Here is a 25,640-nt window from a genome sequence, read left to right on the forward strand (position 1 = left end):
ATGAAGCTTCATTGTGTGTTACAATTTACTTCCTTATCAGTGATGTATTAAAACTATAGATAAAAAAAAATAAAGCAAAATCCATGTTTTGTTATGGTGAAGCATCACAATTTATCACGGTTATTTGAATTTAAATTTTTAACCAAAATAATTCTCATTCCATCTGGTAAAAACTCCTAATTACATCAGCTAACATGGCGAATGTGAGAAATCTCTGTCCAAAGGTATAAACCAGGGTTCCCCAACCTGGGATCCATGGACCCCTATTGGTTGGGAACCCTCGATATAAAATAAAGCTCTTATTTATATTTCTGAGGAGCTTTAGCAGTGGTTACTTCTGTTGACCACTTTTAAGTGCTTAAGAAGAAACCTTTCATGTTGGCACATGAAAGCCTCACCTGGTAGGCCTCAGTGTAAGGTGTGACTCTCCCGTGGTCAATCACCAGCGATGGCAGGAAATGGAACTGAATATCAGGATGGCTTACTCCAGGATGACTCCTGATAAACCCACCAGTTTCCAAGTGAGCAGTCGCTCCCTCACCTGAAGAAATGAAAACATTCTACATTAAGTTAATTTATTTTTTAGAGTCGTGGATTTATACAGAACAGAAACAGCTTCCTCAGCTCAACTCGTCCATGCATGGAGGAATACAGCACAGACACAGGCCTGCAACCCAATTCATCTATGTCAACCGTGTGTTGCCAACACAAGCTGATCACATCTGCCTGTGTTTGGCCTATATCCCCCTACCAGGGATTCACAACCTTTTTTATGCCATGGACCCCTACCATTAACCGAGGGGTCAGTAGACCCCAGGTTGGGAAACCCTGCACTAAAACTTTCCTGTCAATGTACCCCCCTCAATGTATTTTAAATATTGCAATTGTACTCTCCTCTACCTCATTCAACATACCCACCACCCTTTGTGTGAAGAACTTGTCCCCTGGGTTCTCTTTAAATCTTTACCCACTCACCTTAAACCCATCACCTCCAGTTTTACACTCTCCTACCCTAGGAAAACGACTGTGATTATCTATGTCCCTGTAAATTCACCCCTTGGCCTTCTACACTCGAGGAAAAGCAGCCCCTCTAGTCTCCCCTTTCTACGTAAGCTTTACCTAGTAACAAAAAAAAACACTAGTTCTCATTTCAAGCAGCAATAAAACTCTAACAATCTGGCACTCTCAGGACTTAGGTGGTGCCAGACGAGGATTTTCTGGATGATTACTTTTATTTGAAAAGGAATAAAGATTTACATTTTGAACCAAGACCATTCATTCACCAGGACATGGCCTGATGAAGGATCTCAGACCGAAATGTCGACTCTATTCCTTTCAATAGACAATAGGTGCAGAAGTAGACCGTTCGGCCCTTCGAGCCTGCACCGCCATTTTGAGATCATGGCTGATCATCTACTATCAATACCTGGTTCCTGCCTTGTCCCCATATCCCTTGATTCCCCTATCCATAAGATACCATCTAGCTCCTTCTTGAAAGCATCCAGAGAATTAGCCTCCACTACCTTCTGAGGCAGTGCATTCCAGACCCCCACAACTCTCTGGGAGAAGTTTTTCCTTAACTCTGTCCTAAATGACCTACCCCTTTTTCTCAAACCATGCCCTCTGGTACTGGACTCTCCCAGCATCTGGAACATATTTCCTGCCTCTATCTTGTCCAATCCCTTAATAATCTTATATGTTGCAATCAGATCCCCTCTCAATCTCCTTAATTCCAGCGTGTACAAGCCCAGTCTCTCTAACCTCCCTGTGTAAGACAGTCCAGACATCCCAGGAATTAACCTTGTGAATCTATGTTACACTTCCTCTACAGCCAGGATGTCCTTCCTTAACCCTGGAGACCAAAACTGTACACAATACTCCAGGTATGGTCTCACCAGGGCCCTGTACAAATGCAAAAGGGTTTCCTTGCTCTTGTACTCAATTCCCTTTGTAATAAAGGCCACCATTCCATTAGCCTTCTTCACTGCCTGCTGCACTTGCTCATTCACCTTCAGTGACTAATGGACAAGGACTCCTAGATCTCTTTGTATTTCTCCCTTACCTAACTCTACACCGTTCAGATAATAATCTGCCTTCCTGTTCTTACTCCCAAAGTGGATAACCTCACACTTATTCACATTAAACATCATCTGCCAAGTATCTGCCCACTCACCCAGCCTATCCAAGTCACCCTGAATTCTCCTAATATCCTCATCACATGTCACACTGCCACCCAACTAAGTATCATCAGCAAACATCTTTCCATAGAAGTTATCTGACCTGCTGAGCTCCTCCAGCATTTTGTGTGTGGTGCTCTGGATTTCCAGCAATTGTAGATTTTGTGTTTAGTTATTTTTACTTTTACTCATTTTACAGGTTGCATGGTAGCATCAGTGAGCTAGGATGAGTTTAAAGAGAGTAGGTAACTAAGCCCCAATGAGTTTAAAGTCAGTAGGAAACACAGCCAGCCAAGCTTCAGCTGATCAAGACAAGTTCCGGACCTGGTCTTGTTCCCTGGCCACACAGGCCAGTCTCTCAGCAACACACTGTTGAATTGTGATGTTTTTGAGCTGAGGTTCTTCGTAAGTCAAGAATAAGGCACAAAACTTGTTGCTTCTGGCCGTTCTTATTAAATGCTGAGAGAACGAAGGAATTAGGAACGGGGAACAGCAAAAGTAGAGCCTAGCAGTGAGGAGAAGGCGAAGGCGGAATGAGGTCGATCTGATGTGGTCTGTCTGGTCTTCTTATACCAATCTGCTAAATAGCAATAAACTCCATTGGTTGAATCGTACAATAAGATAGTCCCCACTCAAGTCACTGAAACCAGGAAACTTCCAGAAAAAATACAGACGGACTGTAACCACTAGGAAATACACTGAACAATTACAGACATTGATAACTATATAAAAAAAAACAAAAACAAGCTTAAGAAAGTAAAACTATAAGGAAAATAACAATTATAGACTCTAATCCAACAAAATACCGGCAGCAACTATAGAGGGTGATAAATAGTCAACATTTTGGGCTGAGGCCCTTCATCAGAACTGGAAAGGAAGGGGCAGAAGGCAGATCAAGAAGGTGGGTGGGTGGGGGAGAGGTACAAGATGGCAGTTGCTAGGTGGGGGGGGGAATGATGTGAGAAGCTGGGGTGATAGGTGGAAGTAAACGGCTGGAGGAGGAGCAATCTCAATGGAGAGGACAATAGGGCCTGCCTTCTGGGCACTGTGACCACAGGCACACATCACGCCTCCACTGAGATGGTGAGGGAGCCAGATGCCAAACGATCAGTACTGGTGAACGTCTATTACTGGATTTTTTTTTTAAGGGATCAAAGGAGCTTCAAGTTCACCCCTGTCTCATTGCCTGGAGACACATCACAACTACCAACCAGGCCTTGAGCCAACACACCCAAGAGAACTGATCATTTCAACTGGCTTAACATAAAGAACAATTTTCTGGCAACATAACCTCTTGTCCTATTGGTGCTGTCTGAGGTTATTTTCAGTACTTACTCTAATTATATAAAGGAGGATTTGCTGTACAAACAAGCCCGATCTGTCTTTTCTTTGTATCCTCTTTAATCTTCCTCTTGCACAAGATCTTACAACTTGTTAATCACAAATAACTGAAAATTTCCAAGGCCAGACTCATCACTGCCCTGTCATGAGCTCTAATCATAGACTTAACAACCGGAGGCACTGTTTTTCTCCACAAACACTACCAGGGAAACAATACCTGAGGCATTTTCTACTTTGGTAGATGCTCACAAGTGGTAGAATTAATTGCATCTTCTGGTTTGAACTTACCTGGTGTGAAATCCTCTGAAATGATAACACCCAGCACATGCTCTCTTCTGGCTGCCACCCTCAGGAGAAGGTACAGGAGCTCCAGGACTCACACCACCAGGTTCAGAAACAGTTGTTATCCTTCAATCATCAGCCTCCTGAACCCGAGGGGATAACTTCACTCGGCACACCGAACTGCTCCCACAACCGACGGACTCATTTTCAAGGACCCCCTCATCTCATGTTCTCGAAATTTTTTACTTATTTCCATATCATTATATTTCTCTTTCCTTTTGTATTTGCGCAGTTTGCTGTCTTTCACACACTGGTTGTCTGCCCTGTTGGTGCGATTTTTCGTTGATTCTATCATGGGTTTTGGATTCATTGAGTATGCCCACAAGAAAATTAATCTCAGGGTTGTTTATGGTGACGTACATGCATTTTGATAATAAACATTCTTTAAACTTTGATTTCAATTTATGAGCTTAAAGCACCATGTAAAAACCTGGGTATCTGATATCTCAGTATCACTGGCATTTCCAAGGAGGAGTTGGCCCAAGGATGGAGACCCACCGAGAGGGCAGCCAGGACAAGAAAGGGGGTGACGGGTTTGGCAGAAAGGCATCACCAAGGAAGGTGCTGGACCAGTGAGAGACAAGACCAAGGGAGGGGCAGCGCCAAAAGAGCAGTAGGGTCAATGGAAGAGCATGGCCAAAGAGGCGGCTGGGCTGGGGAGGAGCGTCACTTGGGCAGCAGCCAGATCTAGGAGGGAGAACTGGGCCAACCCTGACCAGTCGTCGCTTGGCAGATGCGTCACTTATCAGTTAACAGAGCTTCTACTGTAATTAAGCATGGGCATGTCTGCACATGAATAACTGCAGTAATAGCAGCTCACACACCACCGTCTCAGCACAAGTTCTCTGCCAAGATCTGCCTACAATTATCAACTGAAAGATAAAAATAAGTGGGGTAAAACTTTTCATGCTCTAATAACCGTTCGTTAAAAGCTGCTGATTTGATCATAAAGGAAACATTGAAAATATCCCCTAGCTGCTGATTAATTTAAAAAGCTATTTAATGATACAACTGAGAAGCTCACATTTTAAAAAACTAAAATGGAAAACAAAATCACAAAATGTTTTGTGAACACGAGGAACAAGAGGCATCTGGGGGTGAAGGCTAGTGAAAAATGGGTGACAGAAATCACTAGCATCTGATTTCCATGCTAACTTTATTTATTACAATACAAGCTGTTCTGGAGCGGTCAGGAGCACACACGTCTAAACTCTAAACTCGTCTCTAACTCTTTTGCTGAATGACAACTAAACCGTATCTTTCTTTACCAACAATGAAAATTCAGCTTTGATTATATTGAACAGTCAATTTCAATTTAAAAAAAGCAAAATATTGCAGATGACAGATAAATAGAACAAAACAGAAAATTCTCTAATACAGAGCAGGTCAAGCAGCATCTGTGGTGACGGAAACAGGCCAATATGATCTTTTCGTTCTGCCTGACCCACTGTTTGCTGTGAGCAATTTCTTCCCTCTTCACCCTGTCCGCATCTCCAAGCTGCTGCTACAATCCAGACTGGGCAACATATTGCACTTGCATACCTGCAGAGCAACAACCTCGACGGTTTCCATCTATAACACTATCCCCTGTGCAGATGACGAATCCAACATCGGTTGTATGGGATTAGGAGGTAAAGGGGATTGGGACTCTGAAGTTGTGATTCCAAAAAATCTTTTGAGCCTGGGGCTTAGCCACACATTTCAAAGTGGGATTAATACATTTTTAAAAGCATAAAAATAAAATTCAAAGTAAAAGTAGAAAATGCCAGAAGCACTCAGCAAGTTAAGTAGGATAAGCTGAAACAGAAGCTGAGTCCATGCCTTGCAAGCACATTTTCATGCAGTGAGGATGAGAATGGAAGGGACAAAGACTGCCAAGTTTTCTGTTTCTGACTCTGTAGTTCAGCACAGTAAGAGTTAATAAACCAAGGGAAAATTCAGATCTACTGTGATTGGACAGAACTAAAATAAACTAGAGAGGCTGAATAGTCTCTTCCGGCTAAAAGAAATTCACAGCCAGTAATGTCAATGTAACACTGCCAGAAAGATCTCAACATCTTTCAACAACATGTACACTCCTACATCTGGCAGCAAAGCCTGTTGTTGGATTAGGGTGTCAAATTTACTTCTTTTGTATCTTCCTGATAGTTGAGCTTTTCTACTTTTGTAAAATAATCAATGGAAGTCATTCCATTTGAATCCGGTTATTTTATTGGTTAATTGTTATTGGAATGCCATTGTCTTTTCAGTCAAGCTAATTTTTTAAATATAAAACACCATGATTTTTTTTTGTTCATTCTTTATTCTGTTAACACTTAACTAAATGACCATAAGCAGCAAGTTTTATGCCTCCTATTTTGACTTCCAAAACTCTAGATTGCAAAGACACCAGGATCCAAGGCCAGACCCTGATCCTCTTAGATCCCCTCACCACAAGACTTAAGATCTCATTCTTTCTATGTCACATCTAGTAATCAAGCAACATTAAATGTATGCACACTAAGGTATCCTCCATTCCTCAAAATGAGAAAGGGAGCAATCCTGAGAGACTGCCAAAGAAATAGGTGAACACAAATCTAAACGTCCACCCCCAGCGGATGGTGAATGCCTTTGAAAATATTGATGATTAACTAAATAATCAGAGGTAAGCAAAGTTCATCTGACAAACTAGTTTCAGGATTTCATAAATAACAGAAATTCTGCACATATTTTCCAAGGAAAAATCTACAGTGCTGTGATCCTTCTCTGGCATAGCTCACCTGCTAAAGGAGACAAATAATAACAAATGAAAACTCTAAAACTGGAATTTTACAACGATACAAAAATTTCTGTCTAAATCCTGGAACTCATTACCAGCAGTACTGTGGGATAGCCTCACCCAAAGGATGCACCAAGTCAAGGTAATTCGCAAGACAATAATTGTTGCTTCTGCCAACACCATCCACCTTCCATAAATAAATTTAAAGTGTCAAGGCTCAAGAATTAGAAGACAGCAACATTTTACCTGTGAACTTCCAAAACCATTCCAGACCGATCTGGATCATCTTGAAGGGTTTTTGAGATTTATACAGTGTTATAGGCTTAATACATTCTTGCTGCACATATAGTTCCAGATGATCTTGAAGATTCTGGCCCACACCTAAACACAATAAAATTCCTTTAAGGTGAGAAGTTCTGATTATCTGATTGCAGGAATGAGTTCAAATTAGTCAATTCAACTCCTTTGCTTTCTTTGAATGCTTTGGTGGTTACCTGGAAGATGACAAACAACAGGAATTCCCAGAGCTTTAAGGTCATCTGCGTTGCCCACCCCAGATAACAAGAGAAGCTGGGGGGAGTTAATTGAACCTCCACTCAAGATCACTTCCTTGTTGGCATATACCTACAATAGAAAAGTAATTTGTTTATTCAGGAAACACAAGAGACTGCTGATGCAGGTATCTGGAACATTAATCTGCTGAAAGGACTCGATATGTGGGAGGCAAGTAGCATGTGGGAAGAAAGGATCTGTCAACACTTTGGGTTGAAAGCCCAGGACCTGAAAGGTCAGTAGTTTGTTTCCTCCCATGGATGCTGCTCAACCCACTGAGCTGATTCTAGTTTGCTGCACTTGTTCACTCAGTGCCACCTTATTATCTGTCAGATTCAAGATTTCAAACCAGAGGGGTCAGAGGGGTGAACTGAAGAATAGAGGAGGGGGAGGGGGGAAATTACCATACGCCAAAGAAACCAATGTTCATGACTTCAGGTTGGAGGCTACCCAGACCGAATATGAGGTGTTCCTCCTCCAATCTGAGAGTGGCCTCATCGTGGCAGTAGAGAAGGCAGAATCGAATGGGGATTGGAAGTGATTGGTGTCATTGATGCTAAGGACCCTTTGTTTCTCTTTCACAATAAGACCTGTGTCTTCCAGTGATGTGACTTTCCTAGTCTCCCCACTATTAACATTCCACCTCATAATCAGCCGTGTTGAACTTTGTGACCAAATTATTGCTTATTCTATCAGTTCTCTTGTAATTTAGAGTCCTCCCACCTCATCTTTGCACATCGAAATATTTGGAACTGTTTTTTCCAATTTCAGGTGCCTCATTATTATTATAAATTGAACAGTGGTCCCGGTACTGACTTTGATGGAATATCCCCATCTATCTCTTTCCACTGTGAACAGTTGCTCTATGTTCCCACTTTATACAATGCAGTCAGTTGATAATCCCTTCCACTACTTGTCTCTCAACTCCACCTTCTCTGACTTTAATTATTACTCGATCATAGGCTGATATGCCAAAAGCCTCTTGAAAATGTTAATAAATTACATTTACCACACACTGTCTACTCTGTAACCTTTTCCAAAGGGTCAGTAGGCTTCCTTTTTAGATTTTTGCTGACCAACATTATTATAATCTGTTTCTGGTGTTCTATTCTCTCCTTTTGGCAGGGATTTCATTCTATTTACTTGCACTATTGTTAATCTATATCTCGCTGAATACATTCCATGCTCTTTTTTCACCTGTTCATCTTCTGTCACCTTTTTTATTGACCAGATAAATGAATAATCATCTGATTTGAATATTTTCATAAAATATATTTTTATTCCAGAGTACTTAACTCAAGGTTGACCCATCAACTTACTTATTAGACTACAGACATTTTCATTCAAGTCACAGATAAAACAAAGGTCCCAGTACTAAACCCTGAAGCACATTGTTAAGCAACAGGCTTCCATTCAGAGAAGCAAGAAACCCTTCACCTCTACGTCCTATCACTAAGGCAAATTTAGATCCAATTCTAGAACATCTGGGACCTAACTTTCCAGACCTCATGAAACCTCGCTAACATCTATGCGAACCAAAACCTCAATCAGATTTGTGAGACAAGTATTCCCATACATGATACAATGCCGATGCCCCCTAAACACTCCATGACTTTCCAACAGATCATAAATCCTGACCCTAAGAATTTTTCTACCATTGTCACAAGACACACCTGCCTTATTCCTATTGCCCTTCCCCAGATACTGGAATCTTCCAGTTCCACACTAGTGGGTAAAGATGATGTACAGATCTCCATCACTGCCCTTGCTTATCTTAATATCCTCCGATTAATCCCATAATGTCCTGGGGATTTGTCCCCCTTAGCGTGCATCAGTATCTCAAACACATTTTCTTTCCTGTTACACACCTCCTTCACTTCCTCGATGAACAAAGTATTCATTCAGAACATCTCATACTGTACATCCCCTGGTTCCGCGCATGGACATCCTCTTTGGTCTGTGAGTGGACCTACTCTTTCCCCAGCTGATCTACTCATTTCATTTTATTCATAAAAGGTTCTTATTTCTGTAGATCAAGGTCATTCCATGTTCTCGTTCTGCCCCAACTGCTTCCTTAAGATCTTTCTTCACCAGAAATTTCCAGAAGAAATACTGTAAATTCCGGTGTATAAGCCGACCCGGAGTATAGGCCGACTCCACATTTTCAAGGTTAAAAAAGTGACTTTTCCTTGTTACCTTTATATAAGCTTACCCCTTTTGTAGAAGTTTTTGATTTAATCAGAAACGATCACAAGATCTCACATGTCAGCACTCAGTTTTGCTGGATTCGGAACCAGGAAATTTTGTGAACCTGTATCTGCTAAGAAAACAGGCCTACACATTGTAGAGTGTTATAAGTGAACTCTTAATAAATAAATCAGGGAGGGAAGTTTTGGATCACGTTCCCAATGGTAAAGAATCCTCTAAAATGTAACCGCCGTGAAACCATTTAGCGCTCATCGTAATCTCGTTAATATATAAATAATACGGGGTGGCGGGATCAGTACGTGTACTCAGTTTTGAATTTGTGACCACCATGTACAAAAGATTAAAACAAATGTGATATGATGCTGGCTTCAAGCTGAAGTTTGTTGATTTTGCTAAAGGAACGAATAATTCTGCAGCTGCTGAGAAGTTTAGTGTAAACGAGAGAGAGTGGAGAAAGGCAGAGGACACGCTGAGGGAAATGTCAAAGACGAAATGTGCAAACAGCGGGAGAACATGCCAGTGGCCAGAACTGGAAGAAAAAGTTTTAGAGTGGGTGAATCACCAGCAATCATCAGGATACATTATTACCAGAGAAATTATTCGAGTTCAAGCCTTGAAATGGGTCGAAAAACACAGTGAGGTCAGCGAAAATTTCAAAGCTACGTGAAGTTGGTGCACCCGATTTACCGATGTACCATTCTATTGAAGCTGTGATTTCCTACTTCAGTAGTTTGTAAATCAGCTCTTTTCAACACTTCTGAATGTATTCCTGTAAGATCCATCACCTGCCCTCTCCAAACTAGGACTCCCCCACCAGCCACCCTGCCGCTCCCTCCCCAATATCTCACTGTGCCTTTTACACCCAGGCTCTCGGCACTGGAAAGCCAACAAATTCCAAATGGAAAATCCGTGGCTGTCAGGCAAATAACTTCCAAACCCCTATTACACTGTAAAATTGTTAAAAATCCCATTAAAAGATAAAACACCGTTCGAAATCAACCTTTAAGCCCTGAAGAGTGCCTCACCTTCTTTCTCCTAAATTGCAATCTCTCTCCAAATATTTTACACGACTTACAGTTTTCTGTATTTTTTTTTGTTTATTCAGCCGTTACACTGTACTATTTTTCATAAAAGCAAGGCTCTTTTTAAATCAGTTATGCACTTCTTCATTAATAAAATATAAAAACACACATTGCTCATAACAGTTGCCTAAAGTCGACTGACGTATCCCAGAATCGATGTGCTTTGGGTGCTCAGAATTTATATTAACACACGTCTCTCAGTTTCATGGTTACAAACAAAATTATCAACCTGGAATCAAAACTTTCTACAGAACTTAAAGCTCTACTGCCACTCTCCAACTCCTTGTATAATTTGGCCAGCTCACCATGTATCCTATATGGTCTAATCTTCTGGGACAACTTTGCTAAAGTCCACGTAGGCACCTCCCTTTCCACTCCTAAAGGCATCCCTGACCCTGGCACCCAGCAGGCAACATACCCTCTAATAGTTCTATTTGCAGTTACAGAATTACCCATGTGCCACTCTGGTTATTGAGACTTCCAGTGCAACAGTTCTCCTTGACTCCACCTTTCCCTGTTGTGTATCTGAGCCGTCTGCTGTGCCACAGACCCGATGCTTTCCTCCAAAAGGTTATTCCCACCCCACCCCACCAAAAGAATTCAAAATGCTATGCTTGTTTCTGAGGGAAATCCTGCACTCCCTGAATACCCTTCCTGGTGGCCACCCAACTACCTCCTGCCTGCCTGTTTGTTGTGATCACTTCACCATTCACGAGGCTCTCAGCATCACAGGTGCTCCTGACTGCAGCTCCAGCTGCTCAGTGTGGTCAGCACGGCAGTCAGCACAACGCTTTACAGTTCCGGCGACCCAGGTTCAATTCCCACCACCGTCTGTAAGGCGTTTGCACGCTCTTCCCGTGACGCTGTGGGTTTCCTCCCATCGTCCAAGGACATAACAGTTGGTAGGTTAATTGGTCACTGTATAATTGCCCCTTGATTGCGCTAGGATTAAACGAGGAGTCGCTGGGCAACACAGCTCAAAGGGCCGATTCTGTGCAGTATCTCAATCAATAAATGAGCTGCAACTGGACACATCTTCTACAGGTATAATCACCAAGGCCACGAGAAGGTTTCCTGATCTCCCACACTCTGCAGGAGAGAAATGACTGTCCTGCCTGCCATAAAGGAAAGTTAAAGATCTTACCTTACCACTGCTCAGCATTGTTGCCAAAGGCTTTTGAGACGAAACATCAGCACTTCAAACTCACAAGTCACTCTATAAATAGCCACTCCAAAACATGTAAACAGCCTACCAAAATGAACCGCTTCATACTTATCTGGGCTGAGAAGTGGCAGATGGAGTTCAACCCAGATAAGTGTGAAGTGGTTCATTTTAGTAGGTCAAATATGATGGAAGAATATAGTATTAATGGTAATACTCTTGGCAGTGTGGAGGATCAGAGGGATCTTGGGGTCCAAGTCCATAGGACACTCAAAGCAGCTGCGCAGGTTGACTCTGTGGTTAAGAAGGCGTTAGGTGTATTGGCCTCCATCAATTGTGGAGTTGAAATTAGGAACCGAGAGGTCATGTTGCAGCTATATAGGACCCTGGTCAGACCCCACTTGGAGTACTGTGCTCAGTTCTAGTCTCCTCACTACAGGAAGGATGTGGAAACCATAGAGAGGGTGCAGAGGAGATTTACAAGGATGTTGCCTGGATTGGGGAGCATGCCTTATGAAAACAGGTTGAGTGAACTCGGCCTTTTCTCCTTGGAGCGAAGGAGGATGAGAGGTGACTTGATAGAGGTGTATAAGATGATGAGAGGCATTGATCGTGTGGATAGTCAGAGGCTTTTTCCAAGGGTTGAAATGGTTGCCACAAGAGGACACATGTTCAATGTGCTGGGGAGTAGTTACAGAGGAGATGTCAGGGGTAAGTTTTTTTACTCAGAGAGTGGTGAGTGTGTGGAATGGGCTGCTGGCAACGGTGGTGGAGGCGGATATGATAGGGTCTTTTAAGAGGCTTTTAGATAGGTACATGGAGCTTAGAAAAATAGAGGGCTATAGGTAAGCCTAGTAATTTCTAAGGTGGAGACATGTTTGGCACAACTTTGTGGACCAAAGGGACTGTATTGTGCTGTAGGCTTTCTATGTTTCTATGTGAACGCTTTTATTTGATGCAGAAAGATTCACGCAGAAGTCAGAAATGTAAAATAAATATAATGCTACAATACCTTTTTTGTTACTCCTCCTTGAACGTATTCAACACCGATGGCCTTGGTACCATCAAATAAGATTTTAGTCACAAATGTTTTCACTTCAGCTGTTAAGTTGCTGCGTGTGAAACTAGGGCGCAAGTATGCGCTGGCCGCACTCCATCTCTGCCCTGAAAGACAGGAATATTTTGATTGAAAATAATTAACCTACCAAGTTAATATCATACATAACGACCCAAACAACTGTTAAGTAACAAGCATCACCAACCGATTAGCTTGTAGAGCCTAATTTGTACTAATTATGAAAACCCTTAAATACACCTCAAAGTAAGCATAGCTGACTTACTTTTAAATAGATTTGCATAAAATTGAGAGAATGAGTAATCATTTAGAACAATTACACCATAATACGTAATATATTTCTACTCTGATATTACAATTATATTGCCTGTCACATAATTTGCTGAATGTTTGTGCTCAAAACTGTGGCCTGAGAACCATGTGTAGTTACCAAATTGGACATCTAAGGATGGCTTAAGCTACTTCAAATGCAAAGAGTTTTATAAAGAGTATCTTGTGCATTGCTGAACTTGCGGATAACCACCCCCCCTCCCCAACATTAGAAGGGCATTATTAGCAGTTTGAAATATATGCCGAGTAATGGAGTTGAAGATTAAACTTATTTCATAATGTCCACAATAACAAAAGCAGCGCAATAATTTCAACCAGACCCTAGAAGTTTGGTTATTTAGTACTGTTACGAACCCTGTAACTGGGTCACTTACCAGCAAAGATGGAGAGGTCCGTTGAAGTCTGATGGTACTATTTTTAACAGTATTTATTGATAAAGAGGCACAAAAATAAGATCAATGCAAACATACAGATAATATACGTCGTCAATACTAAATCTAAAAGCGCGGGTATAATAATAATCAATAAGAAATAGCTCTATCGTTGTCTAGGGGATAATGTATTGTCCGATGGAAATATAAAAGTCACTGTTAGTTCGTTCAAGCTGCAGCGTTTTGGATTGGAGAGAGAGACAGGTTAAACTTGCCCAGTTCTTTTATGATGCCAATCCTTCGAGTCTTCTTGGGAGTTGGTTTCCCCGTTGTTAGCTAAAAGCCAGTCTCCTGTGATAAGAGCCACGGGTTCCGGAGCAAATGGAACCGAACGCACGTGGCCTCCTCCCTACTGGCTTCCGCTATTACAGCATCGCTAGTGTTTCTTCTGATGCGTCTGAGGGGTTGATGCAATCCCTCCCTCAACCAGCCCACTTTGCCTGAGGGCTTCCACGTAGCACAGTATTGTAATACACAAGTTCGTCTTCAAGAGACAATGGCTGTGTCCCGTAGCTTTATATCGCCGGGGAACGAGACATTCCGCACATCTCTCTCTCATTTCCTGGGTCTCCTGACCCAAATCAATAGTCATCTTGCGATTCTCACAAAGGAGGGGGCTACCCCACACCCTTCGGCCCCTCAGAGCTGTGGTACATTCATAACAGTACTTACTGTGAGGAAACGTCAGAAAGAGAATCTATAATGGTATCAGCAGTAACAAGGTAGCGAGGGAAAGAGTAGGCCCCTTTAAGGGTAATTTCCATGCGAGTCAGGTGATGTGGGTGATGTCCTAAATATATACTTTCTTATCTGTATTCATCAGGGAGATTACCATGGAAGATAGTGATTTCAAAGAAGAGTACATTGATAAGTTAGGAGTCAGTATTAAAAGTGGAGGTGTTAAGATTTCTCAGAATGCAGGAGGTTGGATAAATCCACAGGATAAAGTAAGAAGGAAGGAAACAGACTGCCAGGACTGATGAAATTTTCCGTCATTAGTCACAGGGTTGGAATCAGGGTGTTAATCTTACAAAAGAGGTGTAGCAATGGTAAGTTGGGTTAGCACAGACCACTGAGACTTGATGTCAACCAAAGGGAAGTTAATGGAAAAAAAATCATAAAGGACAGGATTTACATACATCTGTAAAGGCAAAAGCTGGTCAGGAATAGTCAGTATGGTTTTGTGCACAGGAAATACTGACACACTAATCTGATGGTGGGTTTTTTTGAGGAAATAACTCAGAAGGCTGTTGGATGCAAGACAGTACACATTGCAATGCCATTTGACAAAAGCCCAAATCAGGGCTTGAATTGAATTGAATTTATTTCTTACATCCTTCACATACACGAGGAGTGAAAATCTTTACGTTACGTCTCCGTCTAAATGTGCAATCACAGTAATTTATAATAAATTATAAAGGTTTGATCAGAAGGTTAAAACCAAACTGACTAACTAGATCCAAAATTGGCTTAGTGAAGGGAAGCAGAAGTTAGTAGTGGAAGGGTGCTTTTCTGATAAGTGGTCTACATCCAGTGCTGGAACCGCTGGTGATATACATTAACTACTTGGATGCGAGTGTAGGAAGTACGACTGAAAGGTTTGCAAACGACACAATATCTAGCTATCCATTTATCTACCTTGACAAACAGCACATTATCAGTAACGCCACCCGATTACACCCATGTGACCAATTAAGCTACGAACCAGCACGTCTTTGGAATGAGGGAAGAATCCAGAGCACCTGGAAGAAACACGCACACAGTGAACACACAAACTCCTTTCACACAGCAGCAGAATAGAACCTGGGTCACGGGCGCGGTTACAGCGTAACATTAACCGCCACGGTGACATAGGAACGAGGCGGATTATCTAAGGGGTGGATTAGACACAGTGTTAGGTAGATCGTTGGCAAATGGAATTGCATCCAAATGGACTGTGGTGCTTTCTGGGAAGTCAAATAGTGTGAGCCATATACAGTAAAAGGAAGGGGACAAAGAAATGTCAATGATCAGTGAAACCTTGGGGTTCAAGCCAACAGTTTCCCTGGAAGCAGTATAGAGAGAGATAGGGTCCTAAAGAAAGTGCCTTCAGAGATCAGGGTACGGAAAATACAAGTTATGATATTATGTTGTGACTTTGCAAAATACAAAACATTCTATGCAGTTCTGATCACCACACAACAGAAGGAAGTGCTTATGCTGTACAGGGTACAGAGAAGGCTCACCTGGATTAAAGGACTGTAGCCTTGGGGAGAAGTTAGATATGTTAGGTTTGTGTTTCCAGCAGCAAAGGAGGCTCTGGAGGAAGGTAACACCCTGGTTAAGGATTTTCACTGCTACGTTGCAGGCATTTCACTTTAGCACTTCTGTATGTGCGGTCTGATCTGGTTCCAGCTTGTTTGGGTTTGAGCTAAGGTAAGAGGCTTGTTATTCAACTCGGGAATGTGTTGTCAGCCAATCGGGACAGTGGAATTGGGAGAAGGTTCTGGAGAACGCGGGGTGTTTGATCTTTGTTGGTGGGTGCTGAAGGAAGACAAGGGGAAAAGTTGGCTGAGGACGCTCTCCCTGTTGCACAAGATGCTTTGCGCAGCTGAATGGTTTCAAGGAGGAAGAACTAATACTCCCGTGGGAGAGCCGCTTGTTCAGGATGAATTACCAGTGATGTTCGTCGAGTGGCGCGTGTTTTCACGCAGACGGACAGCCCAGCGCATGAGTGACAGACAAGTTCAAGATGAGCACATTTGACTGTTTAAGAGTGATGGGCCCTTTTAGTTTTTTTTCCATTTAATAGCCGTTGGCTTATATATTGTACTCAGTGTACGGTCTGTTATTTCTTGCAGGGGCCAGTAACTTCCACAGGCATTCATGCAAACCGGATGGGTAGGACATCTCAGCCTCACAGATTTGGGAGGACCAAAGTTGTATACACTGGAGACGCACAAAGCTGAATCCAGTGGCTGTTAGCGAGGGGCTAACGACCCGGTTTTCCAGAGACGCCCAGAAAGGTGGGGGGGGGGGGGAATTCGAAGAATTATAACACTATACAAGGTATAGAGGGGTGGATGATCTATTTTTAAGCTACAGTAGTCATATCAGTAACAACAGAGCATAGGTATAATATGAGTACGAGAAGGAGGAGTTTTTAAAGAGAGGAAATTTTCTTTTGAACACAGTGATTAACATGTGGAACTTACTGCAAAAGGAGGCGGCGGAATCATGTACAATCTCTATGTCTAAAGGGTATCTAAAAAGAGACTTGAATAGGCAGGGCACATTATAGATGTAATGCAGGCAAATGGTATTTTTACAGATGGGCAAAAAGATTGGCATAGTCATTGTGGGTCAAGGGGTCCATTTCAGTTCGTCAATAATCGTCACAGCAGGGACCCTCCGACTAGTTTACACAGATCATAGCTCCATTACCCCTCCCAAAGTTAAAGATTGAGGTTGCTAAGCCAGACCATAACTGAGGCAGGGTGTCTGGCATCTGGTTTTTGATCTGGATTTGTTGCTTGTCAAAGAGCGATATTTGACAACTAGGATTCTAGTTGGCAGAACATCATTTACTCTGTTCCTTTTCTGTGTGGCCTACCAGCAATGTTGAGGAGTGAGCAATATCCCTGCTTATGACTGAGGCGAGCTACTGGGAGTGCGCCCACTGACCAAATTCAAAGGCAGGCTTGAATTTGACGCTTGGCTTAAACTGCATGCAAACATGAATCAAATAGTTGGAAGTAAAATGCCTCCCAAAGACCACGATGCAATAAGACTGTTTTAAAAGACACATTAAAGTCTAATTTCAGGTCAGATGTGCAAATTTCATGAGGTATTTCCAAGTTCACAGTTACATTGTAATCTTCTCTAGTTCAGTTTATGACACTCCTTCAGAAATTTGTCAAGATTAACACAAGAATAATTCATTCTCAGCAGAGCTTATATAGCAGCAACAAAACAAGACTAAAATAAACACTCATTACTTAAATAATCCTTTGTATCTTTAAAGGTAGATACATCCAAAAATGTAATGTACATCATCAACAGAAGTTAACCACAATTATTTCAGGAAAAGGAAATGATCAGTTATCAGTTAATGAGAAAGGTCACTTCTGTTACTTGTCTGTTCTCTGGAAAATGATAGCACAAGAGCAGCTAAATATAAAGTTACAACCGTGTAACTGAACACGTCCATATAGCTGAAATGACCAAAGTAAGCTGAACCAGCCTCTGCACTTCCAAGTTCAAAGAAACTACTCCCATCTTCTGATTCTTCGCTATCATTATAAAAATGGCATTGAATGATATCTGCTCCCACCCTCTGCAACTGGATCCTCGACTTCCTCACTGGAAGACAACAATCCATCTGGATCGGAAGTAGCACCTCCACCTCACTGACGATCAACACTGGTGCACCTCAGGGATGTGCGCTGAACCCACTGCTCCACTCTCTCTACACCGGTGACTGTGTGGCTAGGCACAGCTCAGATGCATAGAAACATAGAAAACCTACAGCACAATACAGGCCCTTCGGCCCACAAAGCTGTGCCAAGCATGTCCATATCTTAGAACTACCTAGGCTTACCCACAGCCCTCTATTTTTCTAAGCTTCATGTATCCATCCAGGAGACTCTTAAAAGACCCTATCAATAGACAATAGACAATAGGTGCAGAAGTAGACCATTCCGCCCCTCGAGTCTGCACCGCCATTCTGAGATCATGGCTGATCATTCACTATCAATACCCAGTCCCTGCCTTGTCCCCATATCCCTTGATTCCCCTATCCATCAGATATCTATCTAGCTCCTCTTGAAAGCATCCAGAGAATTGGCCTCCACCGTCTTCCAAGGCAGTGCATTCCACATCTCCACAACTCTCTGGGAGAAGAAGTTCTTCCTCAACTCTGTTTTAAATAACTGACCTCTTATTCTCAATCCATGCCCTCACCCCTCGTTTCCGCCTTCACCACCGTCACCAGCAGCCCATGCCACACACTCACCACTCTCTGCGTAAAAAAACTTACCCCTGACATCTCCTCTGTACCTACTTCCAAGCACCTTAAAACTGTGCCCTCTCATGCTAGCCACTGGGAAAAAGCCTCTGACTATCCACACGATCAATGCCTCTCATTATCTTGTACACCTCTATCAGGGCACCTCTCATCCTCCATCGTTCCAAAAGGCCGAGTTCACTCGACCTATTCTCATGAGGCATGCTTCCCAATCCAGGCAACATCCTTGTAAATCTCCTCTGCACCCTTTCTATGGTTTCCACATCCTTCCTATAGTGAGGCAACCAGAATTGAGCACAGTACTCCAAGAGGGGTCAGACCAGGGTCCTATATAGCTGCAACATTACCTCTCAGCTCTTAAACTTAATCCCATGATTGATGAAGGCCAATGCACCGTATGCCTTCTTAACCACAGAGTCAATCTGTGCAACAGCTTTGAGTGTCCTATGGACACGGACCCCAAGATCCCTCTGATCCTCGACAGAACTCCATTAATGCTATATTCTGCCATTATATTTCACCTACCAAAATAAACCACCTCACAATTATCTGGGTTGAACTCCAACTGCCACTTCTCAGCCCAGTTTTGCATCCTATCAATGTCCCGCTGTAACCTCTGACAGCCCTCCACTCTATCCACAACACCTCCAACCTTTGTGTCATCAGCAAACTTACTAATCCATCCCTCCACTTCCTCATCCAGGTCATTTATAAAAATCACAAAGAGTAGGGGGTCCCAGAACAGATCCCTGAGGCACACCGTGCAGAATATGACCCATCTACAACCACCCTTTACCTTCTGTGGGAAAGCCAGTTCTGGATCCACAAAGCAATGTCCCCTTGGATCCCATGCCTCCTTACTTTCTCAATAAGCCTTGCATGGAGTACCTTATCAAATACCTTGCTAAAATCCATATATGCTACAGCTACGGCTCTTCCTTCATCAATGTGTTTAGTCACATCCTCAAAAATTCAATCAGGCTCGGAAGGCACTACCTGCCTTTGACAAAGCCATGTTGACTATTCCTAATCATATTATGCCTCTCCAAATGTCAATAAATTTTGCCCCTCAGGATCTTCTCCATCAACTTACCAATCACTGAAGTAAGACTCACTGGTCTATAATTTCCTGGGCTATCTTTACTCCCTCTCTTGAATAATGAACAACGACAGCAACCCTCCAATCCTCCAGATTCTCTCCCGTCCCCATTGATGATGCAAAGATCATTGCCAGAGGCTCAGCAATCTCCTCCCTTGCTTCCCACAGCAGCCTGAGTTACATCCTATCCAGTCCTGGTGACTTAACTATAAATTCGCCATCTATTAATTTGCTGACGACATAACTACTGTTGGCAGAATTTCAGATGGTGGCAAAAGGGCGAGGTATGCCAGCTAGTTGAGTGGTGTCGCAGCAACAACCTTGTACTCAATGTCAGGAAGACCAAAGACCTGATTGCAGACTTCAGAGAGGGTAAGATTTCACAACATATGCCGGTTATATTAAACCTGACTCTGAATCTGCTCCAATATTTTCCTTCCTACACGTAGATAATGTGAAAACAAAGGAAATGGACAAAAGCAAGTTATTTTATCGTGCATTTGACTTAATATCAGAAGTTTTGAGAAGTGGGGATTTCAATAAGGCCCACTGCTCAAGTAGAAAAGGCAGCAGCGGGTCGCTATAGCGATAGAGCTTTGACTGGTGACCCAATCAGCATTTGGAATTAGCAAGAAAAAATGAAAGGAAGGCAGGGACAAGCTCAGAAGCCATCGTCAGAGTTCACAGTACGAGTGATGATAAGAGTGGTTTTTGCTCTTCAAAGCTTCAGTCAGAGATAGCAAAGGAAAGAAAAGCGCAATGTTACGTTTAATTTTCCCCTGCCCTTCTTTATACCCGCGCAGCCAGGACAGTAGAGATGCCGGGCAAGATAGCTGAATGCTCCACATGCAGGATGTGGGAAGGCAGGGAGACGTCCAGTGTGCCAGACAACTACAACTGTGAGAACAGCATCCAGCTGCAACTCCTGACAATCCGCAATAAGGATCTGGAAGTGGATGAACTCCGGATCATTTGGGAAGATAGATAGAGAGGTAATTACTCCCAAGTTGCAGGACACAGGAAACTGGGTGACAGTCAGGAAGGGGAAAGGGGTGAAGGAGCCTGTGCAGAGTATCCCTGTGGCCATTCCCCTCAACAACAGGCAAATCACTTTGGAGGGAAGGGGAGGGAGAGAGGGGGGGAGAGAGAGGGGGAGAGAGAGGGAGGGAGAGAGGGAGAGGGGGGGGAGAGAGAGGTGGGGGAGAGAGGGGGGAGAGAGGGGGGGAGAGGGGGGAGAGGGGGGAGAGGGGGGAGAGGGGGGAGAGGGGGGGAGAGAGGGGGGAGAGAGGGGGGGAGAGAGGGGGGGAGAGAGGGGGGGAGAGAGGGGGGGAGAGAGGGGGGGAGAGAGGGGGAGAGGGGGGAGAGAGGGGGGAGAGGGGGGGGAGAGAGGGGGGAGAGAGGGGGGAGAGAGGGGGGGAGAGGGGGGGAGAGGGGGGAGAGAGGGGGGAGAGAGGGGGGAGAGAGGGGGGAGGGGGGGAGAGAGGGGGAGAGAGAGGGGGAGAGAGAGGGGGAGAGAGAGAGAATGAGAATGAGAGTGAGAGAAAGAGTGAGAGAGAGAGAGAATTGAGATAGTAAAGAGTTAATTTGTTCTGCTGATAGGTGAAAACTAGATTTCAAGCTAAGCTCTGCTGGCTTGTGCACCTGCAGAACAGGATGTGGTAATATACCGTCCAAGAAAATGTGGAACTTCGAGGGATGATCTCATCGTGCATATTGTCTGTGGTTGATGACCTTTGGCAAATTAAGGCAACCAAAGGGTCTTTATCTTAAAAAAACACTGTTGCTGGGCATGTGACTGTGAGGGTAGCTAGAAAATTATTTCCTGCTACGTGACAGAAAGGGTATAAAAAAAGACTCTGTGTCTGTGTGCGGGGAAGAGATCCTCGGAATGGGTTGCTGTGGGCCTAGAGAGAGTTCTCTCCAGTAGCGAGCTACTAATAAAAAAAGCTGTTGCTTTACCTTCCGTTATACTGTGTGTTCTTGCATGGGTAATAACTAGAAGGAACATTTGACAGAGTGAGAGAGAGAGTGTGTGTAGGGGGATGGTGGTTGACCTAACAGAGGAAAGTCACAATGGTTGGGTCTCTGACTCAGCTCATGCTCTGTGACTCAGAAGGGAAGGTGGGGGAGAAGAAGAGGCTCACTGTGGTGATAAGGGATTCACTAGTTCGGGGAATGGACAGGATGTTCTGTGGACAAGAACGAGACTCCCAGATGGTAGGTTGCCTCCCGGATGTCAGGGTCCAGGACATCTCAGCTCGAGTCCTCGCATTCTTAATTTGGAGGGTGAACAGCCAGAAGTCGTGGTCCATGCAGGTACCAATGACATGGATAAGGCGAGTGATGAGGTTCTACATAGGGAGTTCAGTGTTAAGTTTAAGGCCAGGGCCTCCAGGGTGTGATTTCAGGATTGCCACCCATGCCACGTGCAAGTGAGGCCGGAAATAGGAAGATTATACAGTTTAATACATGCCTAAGGAGTAGTGTGGAAGGGAGGCCATAAGAATTTTGGTTCATTGCGCTCTCTTCCACAGAAGGTGGGACCTGTATAGAAGGGATGGTTTGCACCTGAACTGGATGGGAACTAATATCCTAGCTGGAAGGTTTGTTAATGCTGCACAGTGGGGTTTAAACTAGAGTTGCAGGGGGATTGGAACCAGAGTGCCAGAACAGTTAATGGAGAGGTTGTGGAGGCAGATGTTGGTAAGACCACTGACAAAGTTAGGAATCAAAAGGCTGAGAATGGTGTGACTAGTGTCCTGAGCTGCGTATATTTCAATGCAAGGAGTATCATAGGAAAGGTGTTTAATAGTGCTGAGGGTGAGGTAGCTGGTTTACAAAAAGTGGCAATGTGTAGTCAGGAGAGGCTGTTGACAGGGCAAAATTGCAACGTAAAACACAAATCTGAAAAGGGTGAATACAGGACTGAAGGTGTTTTATTTGAACACGCGTAGTACTGTATACGGAATAAGGTAGGTGAACTTGTAGCACGGTTGCAGATCAGCAGGTATGATGTCGTAGGCATCACTGAGTCATGGCTGAAAGATTATAGCTGGGAGCTTAATGTCCAAGCATACACATTGTATCGAATGGATAGACGGGAAGGTAGGACGGTGGCATTGCTCTATTGATAAAAAATTAATTCAATTCATCAGAAAGAGGTGACATAGGCTCTGAAAATGGTGAATCATTGTGGGTAGAGCTAAGGAACTGCAAGGGTAAAAAGACCCTGATGGGAGTTGTATACAGACCCCCAAAACAGCAGAAAAGATGTGGTCCACAAATTACAACGGGAGTTAGAAAATGCATGCCAAAAGGGCAATGTTACAAAGTCACGGGGGATTTCAATACGTAGGTAGACTGAGAAAATCATGTTGGTGCTGGAGTCCAGAAGGAGGAATTCCTAGAGTGCCTACAAGATGGCTTTTTAAGAGCAGCTCGTGGTTGAGCCTACTAGAAGATCGGCTGTTCTGGATTGGGCATTGAACAATGAACCAGAACTGATTAGAGAGCTTAAGATAAAAGAGCTCATAGGGTCAAGAGAACATAATATGATCAAATTCACCCTGAAAAGAGAGGTGAGAGTGGATAGTGGACTGTTGGAAAACAATGCTGGACAGGCACTAATGAAAGACAAGGAACTGGTGGATGAACTGATTAAGTATTTTGTACCAGTCTTCACTGCGGAAGACATGAGCAGTATGGTAGAAGTTCCAGGTGTCATGAGGTGAAGTGTGTGAAGTTACCATAACCAGAGAGAAGGTTCTTGGGAAACTGGAAGATCTGAAGGTGGTTAAGTCACCTGGACCAGATGGTGTACACCCCAGGGTTCTGAAAGAGGTGGTTGAAAGATTGTGGAGGCAATATTAATGATCTCCCAAGAATCACTAGATTCTGGAATGGTTCTGGAAGACTGTAAAATTGCAAATGTCATCCACTCTTCAAGAATGGAGAGAGGCAGAAGAAAGGAAACTATAGGCCAGTTAGTCAGTTGTTGGGAAAATGTTGGAGACTATTATTAAGGATATGGTCTTAGGGTGCTTGGGGGCACATAATAAGATAGACCGTAGTCAGCATGGTTTCCTCAAGGGAAAATCTTGCGAGACAAATTTCTTGAAATTCCTTGAAGAAGTAACAAGCAAGATACACAAAGGAGAATTGGTTGATGCTGTATACTTGGATTTTCAGAAGGCCTTTGAGAAACTGCTGCATATGAGGCTGCTTAACAAGCTATGATCCCATGATATTCTGGAAAGATTCTAGCATAGATAAAGCAGTGGCTGATTGACAGGAAGCAAAGAGTGGGAATAATTCTCCGGTTGACTGCTGGTGACTAGTGGTGTTCCACAGGGTCTGTGTTGGGACCGATTCTTCTTATGTTATATGTTAATGATTTGGATGATGGAATTCGTGGCTTTGTTGCTAAGTTTGCAGATGATATTAAGTCAGGTGGAGGGGCACATAGTTCTGAGGAAGTAGAGAGGCTACTGAAGGACTTAGACAGATTAGGGGAGTGGGTAAATAAATGGCAGGTGGAATACAGTGTCAAAAAATGTATGATCGTGCACTTTTGTAGAAGACATAAAAAGGTAGACTATCTTCTAAACGGAGAGAAAATACAAAAATACTGAGGTGCAAAGGGACTTGGGAATCCTTGTGCAGGATTCCCCGAAGGTTAATTTGCAGTTTGAGTCTGTGGAGAGGAAGGCAAATACGATGTTAGCATTCATTTCAAGTGGACTAGAATATACAAGCAAGGATGTAATGTTGAGGCTTTATAAGGCACTGGTGAGGCCTCACTTGGAGTATCGTGAGCAGTTTTTGGCCTCTTATCTTAGAAAGGATGTGCTGAAACTGGACAGCGTACAAAGGAGGTACACGAAAAGTATTCCAGGATTGAATGGCTAGTCATATTAAGAGTGTTCGATGGCTCTGGGACTGTATTCACTAGAATTCAGACGAATGAAGGGTTATCTCATTGAAATCTATTGAATAGTGAAAGGCCTTGTCAGAGTAGATGTGGAGATGTTTCCTGTGGTGGGAGAATCTAAGACCAGAGGACACAGGATCAGAACAGAGGAACATCCTTTTAGAATGGAGATGAGGAGGAATTTCTTTAGCCAGAGAGTGGAGAACCTGCAGAATTGTTTGCCACAGGCAACTGTGGAGGTCAAGTCTTGATGTATATTGAAGGCAGAGGTTGAAAGATTCTCGATTGGTTGGGGCATGAAGGGATACAGGAAGAAGGCAGGAGATTGGGGCTGCATACATACTTAAATAATTATTATATTTTGAACCTTTGAATAGGGTGAGAAACAGACAAACCCAGATCCTGTCCTCTTTACCTGATCTCAACATATTGTCACTTTTCAAAAGGGATCATTCAGCGAAGTTTAAATCACAAAACTTTTAGAACCATAGAACATTACAGCACAGAAGCAGGCCTTTTGGCCCTTCTTGGCTGTGTCGAACCATTGTTCTGCCCAGTCCCACTGACCTGCACCTGGACCATATCCCTCCATACCCCTCATATCCATGTACACCACAATAAATCAGCAAATTACTGTTAATCTTTGGTTGTATAATTCATTCCTGCAAGCTAAACAATATAGGTTTAAACTTACTTCCCTTCAAAGATATACAGTTAATATAACAGTTACGCCAAAGTAAGAAAAGTTAACCAAGCTTAGTGTCTGACTTGAAGATGATTAGTAAAGATTCCATGTTTTTGTCTAAGAAGTTTGGAAAAACCTTTATTTTGTCCTGGCCAACAGCCAGTGTTCAAACAGCACCAATAACGTTGATCAATCATTCACATCAACATCTTTGGCATCCTACCATGCACAAGCAAGCTGCTATGTGCTGTGCTTGCATCTGTTTCATTAAGTCTACATTAGTAAACTGGTTCAGAAATATTTTAGGACATCTTGAACTTCTGAATGATAAATACAGTGAAGAAAATCTTTATTTATTTCAGGGGAAAATAGCAGAATTATATTTTGGTAATAACAGAATAATTATTCACCTGTTTTTGAGGCTGGAATGAGAACCCTTTACTTCCCAAAACATAGGTGAACA

The 25,640-nt window shown here is 43.1% G+C and overlaps 1 protein-coding gene across 1 annotated transcript in view; it reads right to left on the reverse strand.

Moving 5' to 3' along the window:
• chdh (choline dehydrogenase) overlaps window positions 1–25,640 on the reverse strand; it is a 51,695-nt gene that overhangs the window by 7,474 nt on the left and 18,581 nt on the right. The window contains exons 4-7 of the mRNA XM_059944143.1: window positions 12,635–12,786; window positions 7,113–7,242; window positions 6,865–6,999; window positions 399–541 (exon numbers count right to left, since the gene is read on the reverse strand). Coding sequence (XP_059800126.1) covers window positions 399–541; window positions 6,865–6,999; window positions 7,113–7,242; window positions 12,635–12,786 — 560 coding nt within the window. The remainder of the gene's footprint in view (window positions 1–398; window positions 542–6,864; window positions 7,000–7,112; window positions 7,243–12,634; window positions 12,787–25,640) is intronic.

Source organism: Hypanus sabinus, chromosome 19, assembly GCF_030144855.1.
Source record: "Hypanus sabinus isolate sHypSab1 chromosome 19, sHypSab1.hap1, whole genome shotgun sequence".
Classification (NCBI taxonomy): Eukaryota; Metazoa; Chordata; class Chondrichthyes; order Myliobatiformes; family Dasyatidae; genus Hypanus; species Hypanus sabinus.